General features: G+C 34.2%; 1 protein-coding gene across 1 annotated transcript in view; it reads left to right on the forward strand.

Annotated features, from left to right (window-relative positions):
* Window positions 1-302: 302 nt before the first annotated feature.
* Window positions 303-16,861, forward strand: part of LOC106795059 (ABC transporter G family member 31-like) — a 31,999-nt gene continuing 15,440 nt past the window's right edge. The window contains exon 1 of the mRNA XM_014763594.1: window positions 303-443. Coding sequence (XP_014619080.1) covers window positions 303-443 — 141 coding nt within the window. The remainder of the gene's footprint in view (window positions 444-16,861) is intronic.

Raw genomic sequence — 16,861 nt, forward strand, 5'->3', positions numbered from 1 at the left:
AAGACACAAGATTCCAAAGTAAACCATGTTGATCATCAAATGCATGTGCCTGACAAGCTTAAATACTTTTTAAAAATCAATATGAGCAACTGAAAAAAAAAACAATTGAGGCTTTATTTTGTAATATTACATGCATGAAAGGGTTTATATGTGATTTTGCATTAAAATTACTTGTGTGGTTGAATGCAAAAGGGTTGGATTGGATGTACCAAGTATTGAAGTGAGGTACAAAAACTTGACAATTGGGACTGATGTTAAGATGGGTTCAAGAGCTTTGCCAACTTTGGTCAGTTACACGCGAGATGCCTTTGAGGTGCATACCGGTTGGATTGGATGTACCAAGTATCAAAGTGAGGTACAAAAACTTGACAATTGGAGCTGATGTTAAGATGGGTTCAAGAGCTCTGCCAACTTTGATCAGTTACACGCGAGATGCCTTTGAGGTGCATACCAATTACTCACCCACTCTCTCTCTCTCTCTCTCTCTCTCACACACGCACGCACGCACGCACACACACACATATATGATTTTGATAGTATACACATTTTTATTTTTAAAGATGATTGCATTAGGAAGATATAACTAAATAATATCTTAAAATACATATTAGTGTAACTTGTTAATACATACTCTTATTTTTTATAATAAGAGTGTGTTAGTAAGGCATAACTAAAAAATATCTTAAAATAAATTTGATATGATATATATTCTTTCTAAAACATAAGAATGTGAAATATCATAACATATATATATATATATATATATATATATATATATATATATATATATATATATATATATATATTGGTTGAACTTATGTTTTATGTGTAATAACATTAGTTCAATAAGATTGTCCGTACTCTATCTCAAAAATTGAATCATATATATACTTTTTATATGATAATTAATAGAAAAGCACGAGCGCTTAGCCCTTAAGATCTCCCCCCATTGCTATACATGTCTTTTATCCATGATTATTAGTTACAAACATATAATGCAAATTGATTCTTATTGATGATGGTGGCATCCAGGGTATGATAACTGGCATGGGAATAGGTCGACCACAAAGACATTCCTTGACCATCTTGAATAATATCAGTGGTGTTGTCAAACCTGGAAGGTAATTTTTTCTATTATTTTACATTTTTTTATTGAGTAAACTATCAATTTGATCCTTGAAATACTACTTGTTGGAATTTTAGGAGATCTTTATAAAATACCAATAACCACATTATGTTATATTATCAAGAGGGATTATGAAGAATATCTGGATCCATAGTATGCAATGAAATTAACAATTATATGGAGCAATTGGTTTGGTTTTTTCCTCAACCAAATCACCGTTTTCCTTTTCGGGACTTTTGTTTTCTCGTTAGATGAGAAGAAGATAAACTGTTTCTTGATTTGGTGTATTAGGGACCACAACCATACTTTAGGTTTTTAACCTATTAGAGTTTTCATTATTCCTTAACGGGCCAAACTGGTTCCACTTATTAAGCCCATATTAATTTTCTAATAATAATCTAATAGACTTACCAAATTAGATCACTTATATTGAACCCATAAAAAATGTAAATAACTAATATAAATGTTTAATATAATATGCAACTCACATTTATTAATTAATTATGAATTATAAAATTCCTAACAACCTTCCACTTGGACTTCATATTAACTCTAACCATTTATACTACAAAATTCTTTAGGCGTGCAACCATATGCTATTTACTTTTAGACTTCCCTTAAACAATCTAGTCCATCTTATATAGTATTCACAATGATCACCAATGTCACATATACTTGATGACGTAGATCAAATATGGATAAACAACATAAAAATAACATGTAATGTGATCTTATTCATGTTCATTTCAAACTAGTTCAAACTTTATTCTTTATAAAGATCAATCCAAACACAACATAAATATTGCAAACCAAACAAACTCAGAATGAAATGATAAATCTCAACTTTATTTTATAAAAAATTCAATCTATACAAATATCTAAAAGACATAAAACATAGAACATAAATGATACTCCCACTAAACTAAGATACTATAAGGAACTACACCCATATGAGCAATGTGCTCATGAAAAACTTTAGGTACCAAACCTTTCGTAAGCGGGTTATTTAGCATATCATTAGTCCTTAAATGTTTTATGAAAATCTGTTTATTCTGAACTCTTTCCTTAACCACAAAAAATTTGATGTCATTAAACTTTGATTTGGTTGTACTCCTATTGTTGTTGGAATAAAGAACTGTCGATTTATTGTCACAATAAATTTTCAATGGTCTTTCAATGCCATCGACCACACCCAAGCCAATGACAAAATTTCCCAGCCATATCCTATGGTAGGATTCCTCAAAATAAGTTATGAACTCTGCGACCATGGTTGAAGAAGCTATGGGAGTCTATTTAGCATACTTCCAAGAGATAACTCCTCTAGCCAACATGAATATGTATCCATATGTGGAACATTTGTTGTCTTGACATCCAACAAAATCAGAGTCTGAGTACCCAATGATCTCCAAATTCTCAAACTTCTAATAAGTGAGCATATATCCTTTTGTTCTCTTCAGGTAACACATCACACGTTTGCCTGCTTTCCAATGCTGCAATCCAGGATTACTCAAATATCTGCCTGGAACTCCTACTACAAATACTATATCGGGATGAGTGCAAACTTAAGCGTACATTAGACTTTCTACTGCTGACGCATAAGGAATCTTTAGCATCTCTATTCTTTCAAGGTCATTATTAGGGCATTGTTTGAGACTAAATTTGTCTCCTTTGACTATCGGGGTATCCCCTGATTTACTGTCTTTCATGACGAATCTGTTGGACAAGTGGCCTCAGATATCTTAAGAAGGGGGGGGGGTTGAATTAAGATATCACAAATTATTCCCCTATTAAAAATTCTACTTTGATTTTAACCTAAGTCCCAAGATTCCTTTTAAAATGAATTCCTAAATAATAATTCAAATTAAACTTACTGAATAGAAACAATAAGCAACAATAAATAAAAGAGTTTAAGGGAAGAAAAAGTGCAAACACAATTTTTATACTGGTTCGGCAAAGTCCGTTGCCTATGTTCAGTCCCCAAGAAACCCGCTTGGGAGTTCCACTATCTCACAAATCCTTTACACCTTCTGAAACACACAAGGACAACCTTTCCTTTGTGCTAAGATGCTTTACAACAAGAGACTCATAGTCTCTTAGCCCTTTTTCAGAAGTAAGAAGAAGAAGAAGAAGAAGAAATGATCTCTCTTGAAAGAGATAGATGTTACAATGAAGCCCTCAATTCCTTATTGAATAACACAAGTGTTTGGCCAAGGAATTTTTGAAGATAAGAGATTTTTGTTTGAGAGGATTATGCCTTTTGTGAACAATGAAAACTCTGAAGAAAATTCGTGCCCAAGTCACCTATTTAAATGCCTTTGATGGCCATTCAAAAATCCAATGAAAAGTTGTGACTGTTGATAGATTTTCTTGAAAATCCTCTCTGGTAATCGATTATAGCATTGAAAACTTTGAAAACATTTCCAGAAAGCTTTGTGGCCACTGGTAATCGATTACAACCTCTGGTAATCGATTACTAGAGAGTAAAATGCTTGGAAAAGTTTTTGTTAAGATAGAAACTCACTTGGCCAATCATTTATGCTTTTCAAAAACTTTTCTAAGAGTTTATCTTAATTCTTATCTTGAGATATTTGCTTTGCTTGAAATCTTGCTTTCTTCATCCTTAAAATTCATCTTTAATGATCTTTGAAATTCCTTGGCATCATCAAAATAATTCTTGAAGCTTTGCTTCTATAGTCTCCCCCTTTTTGATGATGACAAGTCCTGAAATCAAGAGAGTATATACAACTATATACAAATACTCCCCTTTTCTTTTGGAGATTATACTCCCCCTTTCTTTAAGCTCTCTTGATTTCTAAGTTCTTTATTTTTTCTCCCCCTTTGGCAACATCAAAAAGCCAAAGTGCGAGGAAATTTAAAACATCAAACTTAAGCAATCAGTAAACACAAATGTTTCAATCAACCAATCAATCCTTATTTATCCAAATCACTAACATCTAAGAGGCCTAATTCTCTCCTAATGGCAAAGAATGTTTCCTTAGGGAGAGGTTTTGTAAAGATATCAGCAAGGTGATTCTTTGTATCAATAAATTCTAGAACACAATCTCCCTTCAGAACATGATCTCTTAAGAAATGGTGCCTAATTTCTATATGCTTGGTTCTAGAGTGTTGAACTGGATTTTTGGATAGATTGATTGCACTTTTATTGTCACACCTAATGGGTATATGATCAAGAAGGATTTCATAGTCAGATAGTTGTTGCTTCATCCATAAAATTTGGGCATAGCAATTGCCAACAAAAATATATTCCGCTTCAGCAGTAGATAAAGCAACACTATTTTGTTTCTTACTATGCCATGATACAAGAGCAGATCCAATAAATTGACATGTCCCACTTGTGCTCTTTCTATCAGTTTTGGATCCAGCAAATTCAGAATCAGAGTATCCTATTAAGTTACATGTTGAGTTCTTAGGATACCATAATCCTAAATTGATTGTTCCTAATAGGTATCTTATGATCCTTTTTACTGCACTCAAATGTGATTGTATGGGGTTGGATTGGAACCTAGCACACATGCATACACTAAACATGATATCCGGTCTACTAGTAGATAAATAGAGAAGAGATCTAATCATACCTCGATATTGTTTCATGTCTATAGACTGACCGGATTCATCTTTATCTAAGTAACAACCAGTACTCATAGGTGTAGCCATGTGCTTTGCACTTTCCATCCCAAATCTTTTGATCAATTCTTTGCAGTATTTTGCTTGGTTGACGAATATACCTTCTTCAGTTTGCTTGATTTGTAACCCCAGGAAGTAATTTAGTTCTCCCATCATCGATATCTCAAATTCGCTTTGCATATCAAGAGAGAACTCCTTGCACAATGAATCATTAGTGGATCCAAAGATTATATCATCAACATATATTTGAACCAACAAAATATTGTCATGCTTTCTCTTTATGAACAGTGTGGTATCCACTTTTCCTCTAGAAAAATATTTCTCTAAAAGAAATTTGCTTAGTCATTCATACCATGCCCTAGGGGCTTGTTTAAAACCATATAAAGCCTTTTTCAATCTATAAACATGATTTGGCTTATCTGACAATTCAAAACCTGGGGGTTGTTCAACATATACTTCTTCTTGAATTAAGCCATTTAGAAAAGCACTTTTAACATCCATTTGATAAAGCTTAAAATTCATTATGGATGCATAAGCTAAAAGCATTCTAATGGCTTCTAATCTTGCAACTGGAGCATATGTTTCTTCGTAATCTATTCCCTCTTCTTGATTATATCCTTTTGCAACTAATCTAGCCTTATTCCTAATGATTATGCCATGTTCATCTAACTTATTCCTAAATACCCATTTTGTTCCTATGATGGGGGTAGTTTTCAGGTTTCTCTATTAGTTCCCACACATTGTTTCTCTCAAACTGATTTAGTTTTTCTTGCATAGCAACTATCCAATGATCATCTATTATGGCTTCATTTAAATTTTTAGGTTCAATCATAGACACAAAAGCCATATTATTGCATAAATCTTTAAGAGAATGTCTAGTTGTTACCCCTTTTGAGATATCACCAATAATGTTGTCAAGTGGATGATCTCTTGAAGCTTTCCATTCTCTTGGAAGTTCATCATTTGATTTGGCTTCTTCTGGAGGATCTTCATTGCTTTCTTTCCCTTTTCCTTTAGAATCTTGTCCATAAATATGCATTTGTTCTAAAGATTCTGCAATATCATCTAAAATATCCTTTCTTGGAGGAATAACATTAGACTCATCAAAGGAAACATGAATAGATTCTTCAATAGTCATAGTTCTCTTATTATATATTCTATAAGCTTTACTATGCAAGGAATAACCAAGGAAAATTCCTTCATTTGACTTAGCATCAAACTTTCCTAAGTTTTCTTTTCCATTGTTTAATACATAGCATTTGCAACCAAAAACATGAAGGTGTGAAATGTTAGGTTTTCTACCATTAAACAGTTCATATGGAGTTTTCTTTAAAATGGGTCTTATTAAAGCCTTATTCATGATATATCATGCAGTATTAATGGCTTCAGCCCAAAAATGTTTTGGAAGAGGAGTGCCATTTAATAAGGTTCTAGCAATTTCTTCCAAAGATCTCTTTTTCCTTTCAACAACTCCATTTTGTTGAGGGGTTCTAGGTGCAGAAAAGTTATGTTCAATGCCATGATTATCACAAAATAATTCAAATTCTTTATTTTCGAATTCACCCCCATGATCACTCCTAATAGATATAATTTTGAGATTTTTCTTGTTTTGAATCATTTTTGCAAGTTTCCTAAATGCTTGAAATGCATCATTCTTATGAGTGATAAATAATGTCCAAGTGTATCTAGAATAGTCATCAACTATAACAAGGGAATAGTAACTTTCTCCAAGACTCATGATTCTAGAAGGGCCAAACAAATCAATGTGTAGTAATTGTAAAGGTTGAGTAGTTGAAACAATGTTTTTGGATTTGAATGAAGCTCTAGTTTGTTTTCCCTTTTGGCATGCATCACATAGTCTATCTTTTTCAAATTTTAGTTTTGGCAAACCAACAACTAAATCTTTTGAAATTAATTTGTTTAAGTGTTCCATGTTAATGTGAGCAATTCTTTTATGCCACAGCCATGAATCATTATCTTTGCTAAGAAAACATTGATTATCACCTAGTTTTTGACTTAAGTCTATCATGTAAACATTATTGACTCTAAACCCTATATGCTTTATATTTGTATCATGTCCATGTTCAATGACACATTTTTGAGAATCAAATGATACCAGATAGCCTTTATCACACAATTGACTAACACTAAGCAGGTTGTGCTTAAGACCTTCAACTAGTAGAACATTTTCAATGGAGGTTGAAGAATTTGTACCTATTTTTCCAACTCCAAGAATTCTACCTTTGTTGTTGTCACCATAGGTTACATGCCCGCTTTTCTTCGGAGAGATATGTGTAAACTTTGATGCATCTCCCATCATATGTTTTGAGCACCCGCTATCTATGTACCACTTTTTCCTCAAGGGTTCCTACAAGATCAATATTGTGACTTAGGTATCCAATCTTTATTGGGTCCTTGAGTGTTAGTGTGAACAATGGATCCTTTTGGGACCCAAATCATTTTAATATTGCTGCAATTTTTCCTAAAATAGCATGTAGATATGCCATGCCCTTTTCTTCCATAGTAAAAACATGTAATGAAAGGAGAACTATATTTTTGTGTGGAAGAAAAGAAATTTTTATAAAACTTTTGACATTTTTCTGATTTATATCCAATCCCTGCTTTATCAAAAATACATCTTTGTTTTCCTAATATAATATCTAGGTTATTTTTGCCACTTGAGAATTTGGCAAGTGAGTTTTTCAGATTTTTAATTTCTTCTACATATTAACTACAACATTCACACGAATTTTGTTTTTCAATAGTCATAGTAGAAGCATGAACTTTATCACTTGATTTAGAGATTGACACTTCAGACTTAAGATGATCTAACTCTTTATTTATCTTTGAAATCTCTTTCTCTAAATCTGAAATAGTTTTCTTAGATGATGAAACAAGTTTTGCAAGTTTAATAGATTTGCTATGTAATTCAGCAAATGCATCTTGTAACTCATCAAAAGAAATAGATTTGTTAGAAGATGTTACCTCTTCGTCACTTTCATAGTTTTTGCCCATTAGACATAGATTAATCACTTCTTTTTCATAATCATCAGTCGATTCTAAGTTATTATCATCCCATGTGATGTAGGCCTTCTTTGCCTTCTTTTCTCCAATGTTTTTGTTTTCCAATTTCTCCATTCTTTTCTTAAAGATTGGACAATTAACCCTCAGATGTCCGAGTTGATTGCACTCATAGCATCTTCGAGTTTGAGATGATTCTTTAATCCTTCTTTTAGGTTTGAAGTTTTGTCTTCTTTGAGTTTCTCTCATCCCAAGAAATTTGTTGAATATTTTGACAAAGAGACTAAGTTCTTCATCATCATCCAAGTCAATTGAATCTTCTATATCACTTTCTTCTTGGATTGAAGATAAGGCTTAAAGAGCAATTCCATTCTTCTTCTTATCATTTTCTTCATGTTGATTTAGTCTTTGCAACTCCATTTCATGTTCTTGTAATTTTCCAAATAATGTAGCAAGAGACATACTAGATAAATCTCGAGATTCTGTGATGGCTGTTACCTTGGGTTGCCATTCTCTACTTAGACATCTCAAAACTTTATTTATTAGATCCTCATTTGGAAATATTTTTCCTAAAGATGCAAGATGATTAACTATGTGTGTGAACCTCTTTTGCATGCCTTGTATACTTTCATTTGCATTCATCCTAAATAGTTCATATTCATGAGTTAATGTGTTTATCTTAGATCTTTTAACATCTGTTGTGCCTTCATGTGTTACTTGTAGGGTATCCCACATATCCTTTGCACTTTTACAGTTTGATACCCTAAAGTATTCATCCATTCCTAGGGCAGATGTAATTATGTTTTTGGCTTTTAAGTTATATTGTACTAGTCTTCTTTCTTCCTCACTCCAATCTTCCCTAGGCTTTTCTATTGTTGTATTTCCAGCAACCATGGTGGGAATATAAGGCCCTATTTCTATGGCTTCCCAAATGTTTAAATCTATAGCTTCTATGAAGATTTTCCTGTGGGTTTTCCAATAGTGGTAACCCACTCCATTAAAAATGGGAGGCCTATTAATTGAATTGCCTTCGGGGAACAAGTAGTTTGATGAGGCCATTAATTCTTGAAGCTTCTAAACTTTGTACAAGAATGAAGCTCTGATACCACTTGTTGGACAAGTGGCCTTAGATATCTTAAGAAGGGGGGGGGGTTGAATTAAGATATCACAAACTATTCCCTAATTAAAAATTCTACTTTGATTTTAACCCAAGTCCCAAGATTCCTTTTAAAATGAATTCCTAAATAATAATTCAAATTAAACTTACTGAATAGAAACAATAAGCAATAATAAATAAAAGAGTTTAAGGGAAGAGAAAGTGCAAACACAATTTTTATACTGGTTCGGCAAAGTCCGTTGCCTATGTCCAGTCCCCAAGAAATCCGCTTGGGAGTTCCACTATCTCACAAATCCTTTACACCTTCTGAAACACACAAGGACAACCCTTCCTTTGTGCTCAGGTGCTTTACAACAAGAGACTCACAGTCTCTTAGCCCTTTTTCAGAAGTAAGAAGAAGAAGAAGAAATGATCTCTCTTGAAAGAGATAGATGTTACAATGAAGCCCTCAATTCCGTATTGAATAACACAAGTGTTTGGCCAAGGAATTTTTGAAGATAGCTGATTTTTGTTTGAGAGGATTATGCCTTTTGTGAACAATGAAAACTCTGAAGAAAATTCGTGCCCAAGTCACCTATTTAAATGCCTTTGATGGCCATTCAAAAATCCAATGAAAAGTTGTGACTGTTGGCAGATTTTCTCGAAAATCCTCTCTGGTAAACGATTACAGCATTGAAAACTTTGAAAACATTTTCAAAAAGCTTTGTGGCCACTAGTAATCGATTACAACCTCTTGTAATCGATTACTAGAGAGTAAAATGCTTGGAAAAGTTTTTGTTAAGATAGAAACTCACTTGGCCAATCATTTATGCTTTTCAAAAACTTTTCTAAGAGTCTATCTTAATTCTTATCTTGAGATCTTTGCTTTGCTTGACATCTTGCTTTCTTCTTCCTTGAAATTCATCTTTAATGATCTTTGAAATTCCTTGGCATCATCAAAATAATTCTTGAAGCTTTGCTTCTACAGAATCTATCTAGGACCTTATTGATATAACTCTCTCGTGACATTCTTAGGATACATTGAGAGCGATCTCTTAGTATCTTAATATCTAACACAAAAAAGGCTTCCCTAAGATTTTTTCATTTCAAATTTTTTTGTCAGAAATGTTTTAGTCTCCTTTAAGAAGCCTGTATCACTGCTAGCAAGCAGTGTATTATCGACATATAATACCAAGAATAAGTATTTACTCCCACTGAACTTGTGATATACACAATCATCAACTGCATTTGCCTCAAAATTATACGAGGCAATGACTTTGGAACTTGTAATACCATTGACAAAAAGTCTGTTTCAAACTATAGATGGATTTATTTAGTTTGCAAACCATAGACTCTGAGTCATGATGCAATCCTATCCCGCAAGGACATTGGATAGAAGACTCCAAGAAGATTGGGCCAGAGATGCAAGAGAAGGCCCTAGGGTTCTCATGAGCCTTAGGGTAGATTTCGGGCCCATAGGCTAAGTATGAGCCTGCTTATCTTTGTACATATTAGATTAAAGTTTCATTATTTTTTGGCCTTGTATTTAGGGCTCCACAATATATGTAAGGTACCCTAGAAATGTAGGATTTTTCAGCCCTTGTATTTTAGGGCACCTAGATTAGTTTTTGAATTAGTGGTAGTTTTGTAATTTCATATGCATTAAGTGAATATTTGATGTGTGTGGTTGGAAATAAATTTAATTGAATTGGGAGAAGCCCAATCCAATTAAATCTTAGAGGGAGAGGTGAGCATTTTCTTTCTACACCCCATTGCCACATCATATAGTCACACTTTATGCATGTCTTTCATGCTTTACATGCCTCATGACACCTAAGCACACTTAGTGGAGAATCTTGGACTTGATCTTGGATTAGTGGGCTAAACCATAGCTAAAATTCACTAATCATAATTAGTGAATTTTTGGCTCCAAAATTTGGCTCCACAAATTCAATTTCAAATTCAAGTGAAATTTGAATAGAAATTCAAATTTCCCTCCAATTTTGTGTGACACTTAGGCTATAAATAGAGGCCATGTGTGTGCATTTTTTCAACTTTGATCATTTGAAAATTAAACTTCAGATTTCAGAGCTCTTTTAGAGTACAAAATTTCGTGCTCTTCTCTTCTTCTCCCTTCATTCATCTCCTTCTTCCTCCAAGCTCTTATCCATGGCCTCTTATGGTGGTGAGCTTCTTCTAGACTCATCTTCTCCTTGAAGTGGCGTATCCTCTCTCTCTTCCTTCTCCATTCCGCTGCCATTCAACTTCCAAGAAGCAAAGGAATCCATTGATGAAGAAGATCCTAGGCCTACAAGCTCCAATGGAGCTTGATCAAGACGTAATCAGAGCACAAGAGCTTCAAGTAGGTGCTCCTTAAACCTCCATTAATTTTTAGCTTTACCTTCTCATTCATTGTTGTTTCTTCATTTTTCTCCATGTATCTCCTCACATGTCTTGTGCTAAATGTTGTTAGCATGATTCTTTAGAATTTCCACCGATTAATCTTGCTATAGAAGCTAGATTTGATTTTCGATGGTTCAAATTTCTTGTTCATGTTCTTGAACCATGAGTTGTGTTGAGTTTAGGTTCCTTTGAGTTTTGTCTTGCTATTTTTTGTGGCTGAAACCTAAACCATAAAATTCTTACAAAAACATTAAAGTAGAAGAAAACCTCAAAAATCTAGAGTGACTTGTTCACCTATTGTAGTTTTGTCATAGAAGTCATGTCTAGTCATGAAACTTGTCACATAAGATTTTTCATGTTGTGTTGAATTTTATTTTTCTTGTTTCTTTGTCTAACTCATTTGTTCATGAGTGTATGAAATTATTTTAGCCTATTTTTTTTATTTGTGTCAAATCTTGCATGCTAATTAGTCCTTAACATGTTCATGCAAAATTCTTAGAGAGTCTTTGATTGTGAACCTTTTCTTGAACTTTTAGGTTTTCTTATGATTGTGTCTATTGTGAATTTGAGTTTTGGTGAATGAATTGCTGGCTGAAATTTTGATCCTAAGTGAATATTCAACTCCTAAAACTGTGGTAAAAAAGCCGAGTGAGTTCAACATACATAGGAAGGTTGAAAGTAAGCCCAAAGCAATCAATATTCCATGCTAAAAAAAATTCGAAGTCTGAAATCACTGGTGCTGGCAGCTTGGACATATGAACTTGTAAAAATTATTGAGAATTGGTCACTATGAATTTTGAGCTGAAACTTTTACTGAATTTTCTAGACATCCGGAAAAAAGTTATAAAAAAACAAATAACTGATTTTAATAAAAGGAGAAAATACGAAAAATCACACAAGTTGGTAGAAAATCAGAGTCCAGAAAAAAGAGTGAAAGGGAAGTGTGCTTGTTGTTTTGGCTCGAAATTTGTGCTATAATTGGTTCCTATTTTATACCAATCTTAGTTATGAAATTTCAATTTAAAATAAGTGTGAAAACAAGTTCCAAAGCTAGAGGTTTGTTGAGTCTTTTTTTTTATAGTTTTTTTACTCTACTCTAGAGCCATTATAAGTTTCTCTTTGAGTCCTAGCTTGCTTCTATGTCCTTTTCATTGCTTTAATTGTTGAATAATCCTTGAAAAATTGTCTTGTTAAAACTCCATTGGTTTAGCATTCATTTCATTTTTTTTGTCTTTGGTTATTGCTTGTCTCTTTGTTTCCTAGTTTGTGAGTTGCCATATAGGGAATTGGAAAGGAGGATTGGTGCCATCCCTTGAAGAATTTGAGTCAAGAAGCAAGGGGCCAACCACATTAAGAGCTATTGGACTAAAAACCACTCCAAATTAAGTGAATCACCAAAGAGAAAAAAACCACCAAAATTGAGGACCTTTTTTCAATTTTGTAATTGACAATTTACTTACTTTCATTGCTTTCAAATTTTGTAACAAAAAGGCCTTTCATTAGAAGTAAGTTGGGAGCCTCCAATAGGTCACCCTACCTCCCTTTGTGTGTAATAATTTTAGGCAATTTTCCCTTAGGATTGTGAGTGTTTTGTTGGGAACCTTAAATGTGGTCATCCAAACACTCTTAGGATTCACCTAGTTTACATTTCTTGCTTACTTTCATAGCTTATTTCATTTACCTTCCATTGTCAAACCACCTAGATAGTTTACCTTTTACCAATTAGTTTTTACCTTATCTTTCACACCTCTTTAAGTGTTTATTTTGGCTAGTTTCAACCATAGTTTCTTTTACCTTTTTTTTTTCAAACCCCCAACAAGAAAGAACCACAACTTAGGAACCAACATGAGTCATCATTCATCTAGTGTTAATGGCGAGGGTACTAGTCATAAGGACCCTCTATCTAGAATCTTAGATGAGTTGAGTTCCCTCAAGTTATGGAAAGAAAAACTAGAAAGAAAAGAAAAAGGAAAAGAGAGGGTAAAAATAAATCAAGATGAGTAGGAAAAAATAAGGGAAGAAGAAAGAAGGAAAATACTAAAAGAGTTAAGAAAATAAAAACATGTCTTCTATAGTAGTCATAACTCTTGCAAGAGCCTAAGTGAAGAATTTTGTGACTATTATGAAGGAAGGCATAGGTCACATCTTAGACCTCACTCCCATAGGAAAGAAAAGGAAAGAAAGCCTCAAGAGACTAACATTAACCTCCCATACTTCCATGGGAAGGACAATGTAGAGGCTAACTTAGATTGGGAAATAAGGATAGAGCAACAACTTAAAAGGAAGTCTACTTCAAAATCTTATGGCTCTCACTCTTATCCAAAGAAAGACCAAGGGCAAGGCATATTAAGGGTGACACCTTCTAAGCCCAACCAAGAGAAGACTAGCTTCATGAAGTGCTTTAAATGTCTTGGAAGAGGACACATTACTTCTCAATGCCCCACCAAGAAAACCATGATTATGAGGGGCCAAGACATTTAAAGTAGCCAAGATGAGGCTACTACTTTACCTTCCTCTAGTGAAAGTGAAAAAGCAAAAGGGAAAGAATCTAGTGAAGAGATCTACCCCCAAGAAGAAGGACAACCTTTAATGGTTAAGGAGGAGTGTAAGGAGGTAAGTGTCTCCTCCAAGAGGTTAGCTAAGAAGGAAAGGAATTTTGAAATAAGCACAAATATTAAAGAAATTTCCCCTCTTAGACAACCTCCACATTTTCTCCTTTGCAAAAAGACACTTGTTAGCATTGCCACACCTCTTAGGCTTGAGTTTATTCCTCAAGTAAATGAGTTGTTGGATGAGGGTTTGGTTTGCAAGAGCTAAATCCTTGTGCTTTGTTGGTGCCCAAAATATGTATTATTAGGCACCAAATCCCTAAAATAGGTGGTATGACGAATGTTTTGAGTGGTGCAACCCTCTTTTGTAAAATCACTCGTGCACCCAACATCTTCATGATTTGTGTACATAAGGACTCATTAGGTAGGTTTGTTCTTATTTTTAGTTTCAATTCAAACTTAGGTACTCATATGGGACACCTTAGGTTTGTCATACTTTTTGGTAGGAATAATCAACATGAAAATACAGAAAAAGGTATGTTTTATTGCATTACTTTTTTTTTTAATTTTTTAAATAGTGATCAAGGGGTTCCCACGAACCCTAAGAGAATAAAGGTCATTCCTGAGTGGCCCACTCCACCAAGTATAAGAAAAATTTGGGGTTTCCATGACTTAACAAACTCTTACAAAAGGTTCGTCCCATATTTTTCTATACTTGTAGCACCACTCATTGAGTTGGTGAGGAACCATGTTCCTTCATGGGAAGATGCCCAAAAAATGGGTTTTCAGACCTTACCTTACTTCAACATACCAAAAGCCACTAATACATATGTTTTTGTTCTTTTTACAGGTGTTGAGGAAAAAAACCTAGAGTTTCAAGAACCTCAGGATTTGAGGTCAAATCCTTTTCAAGGGGGAGGGAATGATGCAATCCTACCCCGTAAGGGCATTGGATAGAAGACTCCAAAAATATTGGGCCAGAGATGCAAGTGAAGGCCCTAGGGTTCTCATGAGCCTTAGGGTAGATTTCGGGCCCATGGGCTAAGTATGAGCCCGCTTATCTTTGTACATATTAGATTAAGGTTTCATTATTTTTTGGCCTTGTATTTAGGGTTCCACAATATATGTAAGGTACCCTAGAAATGTAGGATTTTTCAGCCCTTGTATTTTAGGACACCTAGATTAGTTTTTGTATTAAGGATAGTTTTGTAATTTCACATGCATTAAGTGAATATTTGATGTGTGTGGTTGGAAATAAATTTAATTGAATTGGGAGAAGCCCAATCCAATTAAATTTTAGAGGGAGAGGTGAGCATTTGCTTGCTACACCCCATTGCCACATCATATAGTCACACTTTGTGCATATCTTTCATGCTTTACATGCCTCATGACACCTAAGCACACTTAGTGGAGAATCTTGGACTTGATCTTGGATTAGTGGGCTAAACCATAGCTAAAATTCACTAATCATAATCAGTGAATTTTTGGCTCCAAAATTTGGCTCCACAAATTCAATTTCAAATTCAAGTGAAATTTGAATAGAAATTCAAATTTCCCTCCAATTTTTTGTGACACTTAGGCTATAAATAGAGGCCATGTGTGTGCATTTTTTTCAACTTTGATCATTTGAAAATTAAATTTCAGATTTCAGAGCTCTTTTAGAGCACAAAATTTCGTGCTATTCTCTTCCTCTCCCTTCATTCATCTCTTTCTTCCTCCAAGCTCTTATCCATGGCCTCCTATGGTGGTGAGCTTCTTCTAGACTCATCTTCTCCTTGAAGTGGCATCTCCTCTCTCTCTTCCTTCTCCATTCCGCAGCCATTCATCTCCCAAGAAGCAAAAGAATCCATTGATGAAGAAGATCCTAGGCCTACAAGCTCCAATGGAGCTTACATCAAGTCATCTGATACAAAGTTTTCTAGTTGCACCATATAAATAGTTTATTCAATGTCACAATTTAGAAATGCAGTCTTAACATCCATCTGATGTAGCTTTAAATCATAATGAGCTACGAGGGTCATTATTATTCTAAAAGAATCCTTTGATGATACTGGAGAAAAGGTTTCTTTATCGTCAATGCCTTCCTTATGAGTAAAACCTTTAGCGACTAGACGAGCCTTATATCTCTCAACATTGCCCATTGAATCCCTTTTGGTTTTAAATATTCATTTGCAACCAATAGGTTTCACACCTTTAGGCAATTCAACAAGATTCCAAACACCATCATCTTGCATAGATTTCATCTCATCCTTCATGACATTGATTTAATTTTGAGAGTTAGAACTTTGCATAACTTGACAAAAGTTGATTGGATCATCCTCTATTAAACCAATGCCATCCTCATGTCATCTGAGATTGAACTTCTCCTTTCTCTAACAGATCTCCTTAATGACACTTCTTAAGGTTGCTAAGGTTGTTGTATAGGTATTTGAGGAAGAACCTCATTGTTGTCCTGTTCTTGAACAATGTCATCAACAATAATTGAGACATTGTTTTCTGTTATTGGAGTTTTTTCTTGAATAGTAATAGGTATCAAGACTTAAGCACTGTCAATAATAGGTTTTTCCTTAAAACAACATTCCTTATGTTCTCCTCCTTCCTAAACTCAACTTCCTCAAGAAATCTCACATTTCCCGTTTCAAAAAAGGATCTTAAAGTGGGATCGTAAAACTTATAGCCCTGAGAGCGTTCGACACAACCAACAAAGTAGTAGTTAATTGTTCTTGAATCCAACTTTCTTTCATGCGGCCTATAAGGTTATGCCTCAGCCGGACAACCCCAAATATGCAAGTGTTTAATGCTTGGATTTTTGCCAATCCAAAGTTCATAAGGGGTTTTGTTTACTGCTTTACTTGACACCCTATTAAGGATGTAAGTTGTGGTCTTTAAGGTTTCTCCCCAAAGTGACTCTAGCAAAGAAGAATGACTAACCATACTTCTCACCATATCCTTAAGAGTTTAGTTGTCATTTTGCTACACCATTCATGCTAGGTTTGTCTGACATAGTGTATTGCAGAACAA

This window comes from Glycine max, chromosome 11 (assembly GCF_000004515.6).
Source record: "Glycine max cultivar Williams 82 chromosome 11, Glycine_max_v4.0, whole genome shotgun sequence".
Lineage (NCBI taxonomy): Eukaryota > Viridiplantae > Streptophyta > Magnoliopsida > Fabales > Fabaceae > Glycine > Glycine max.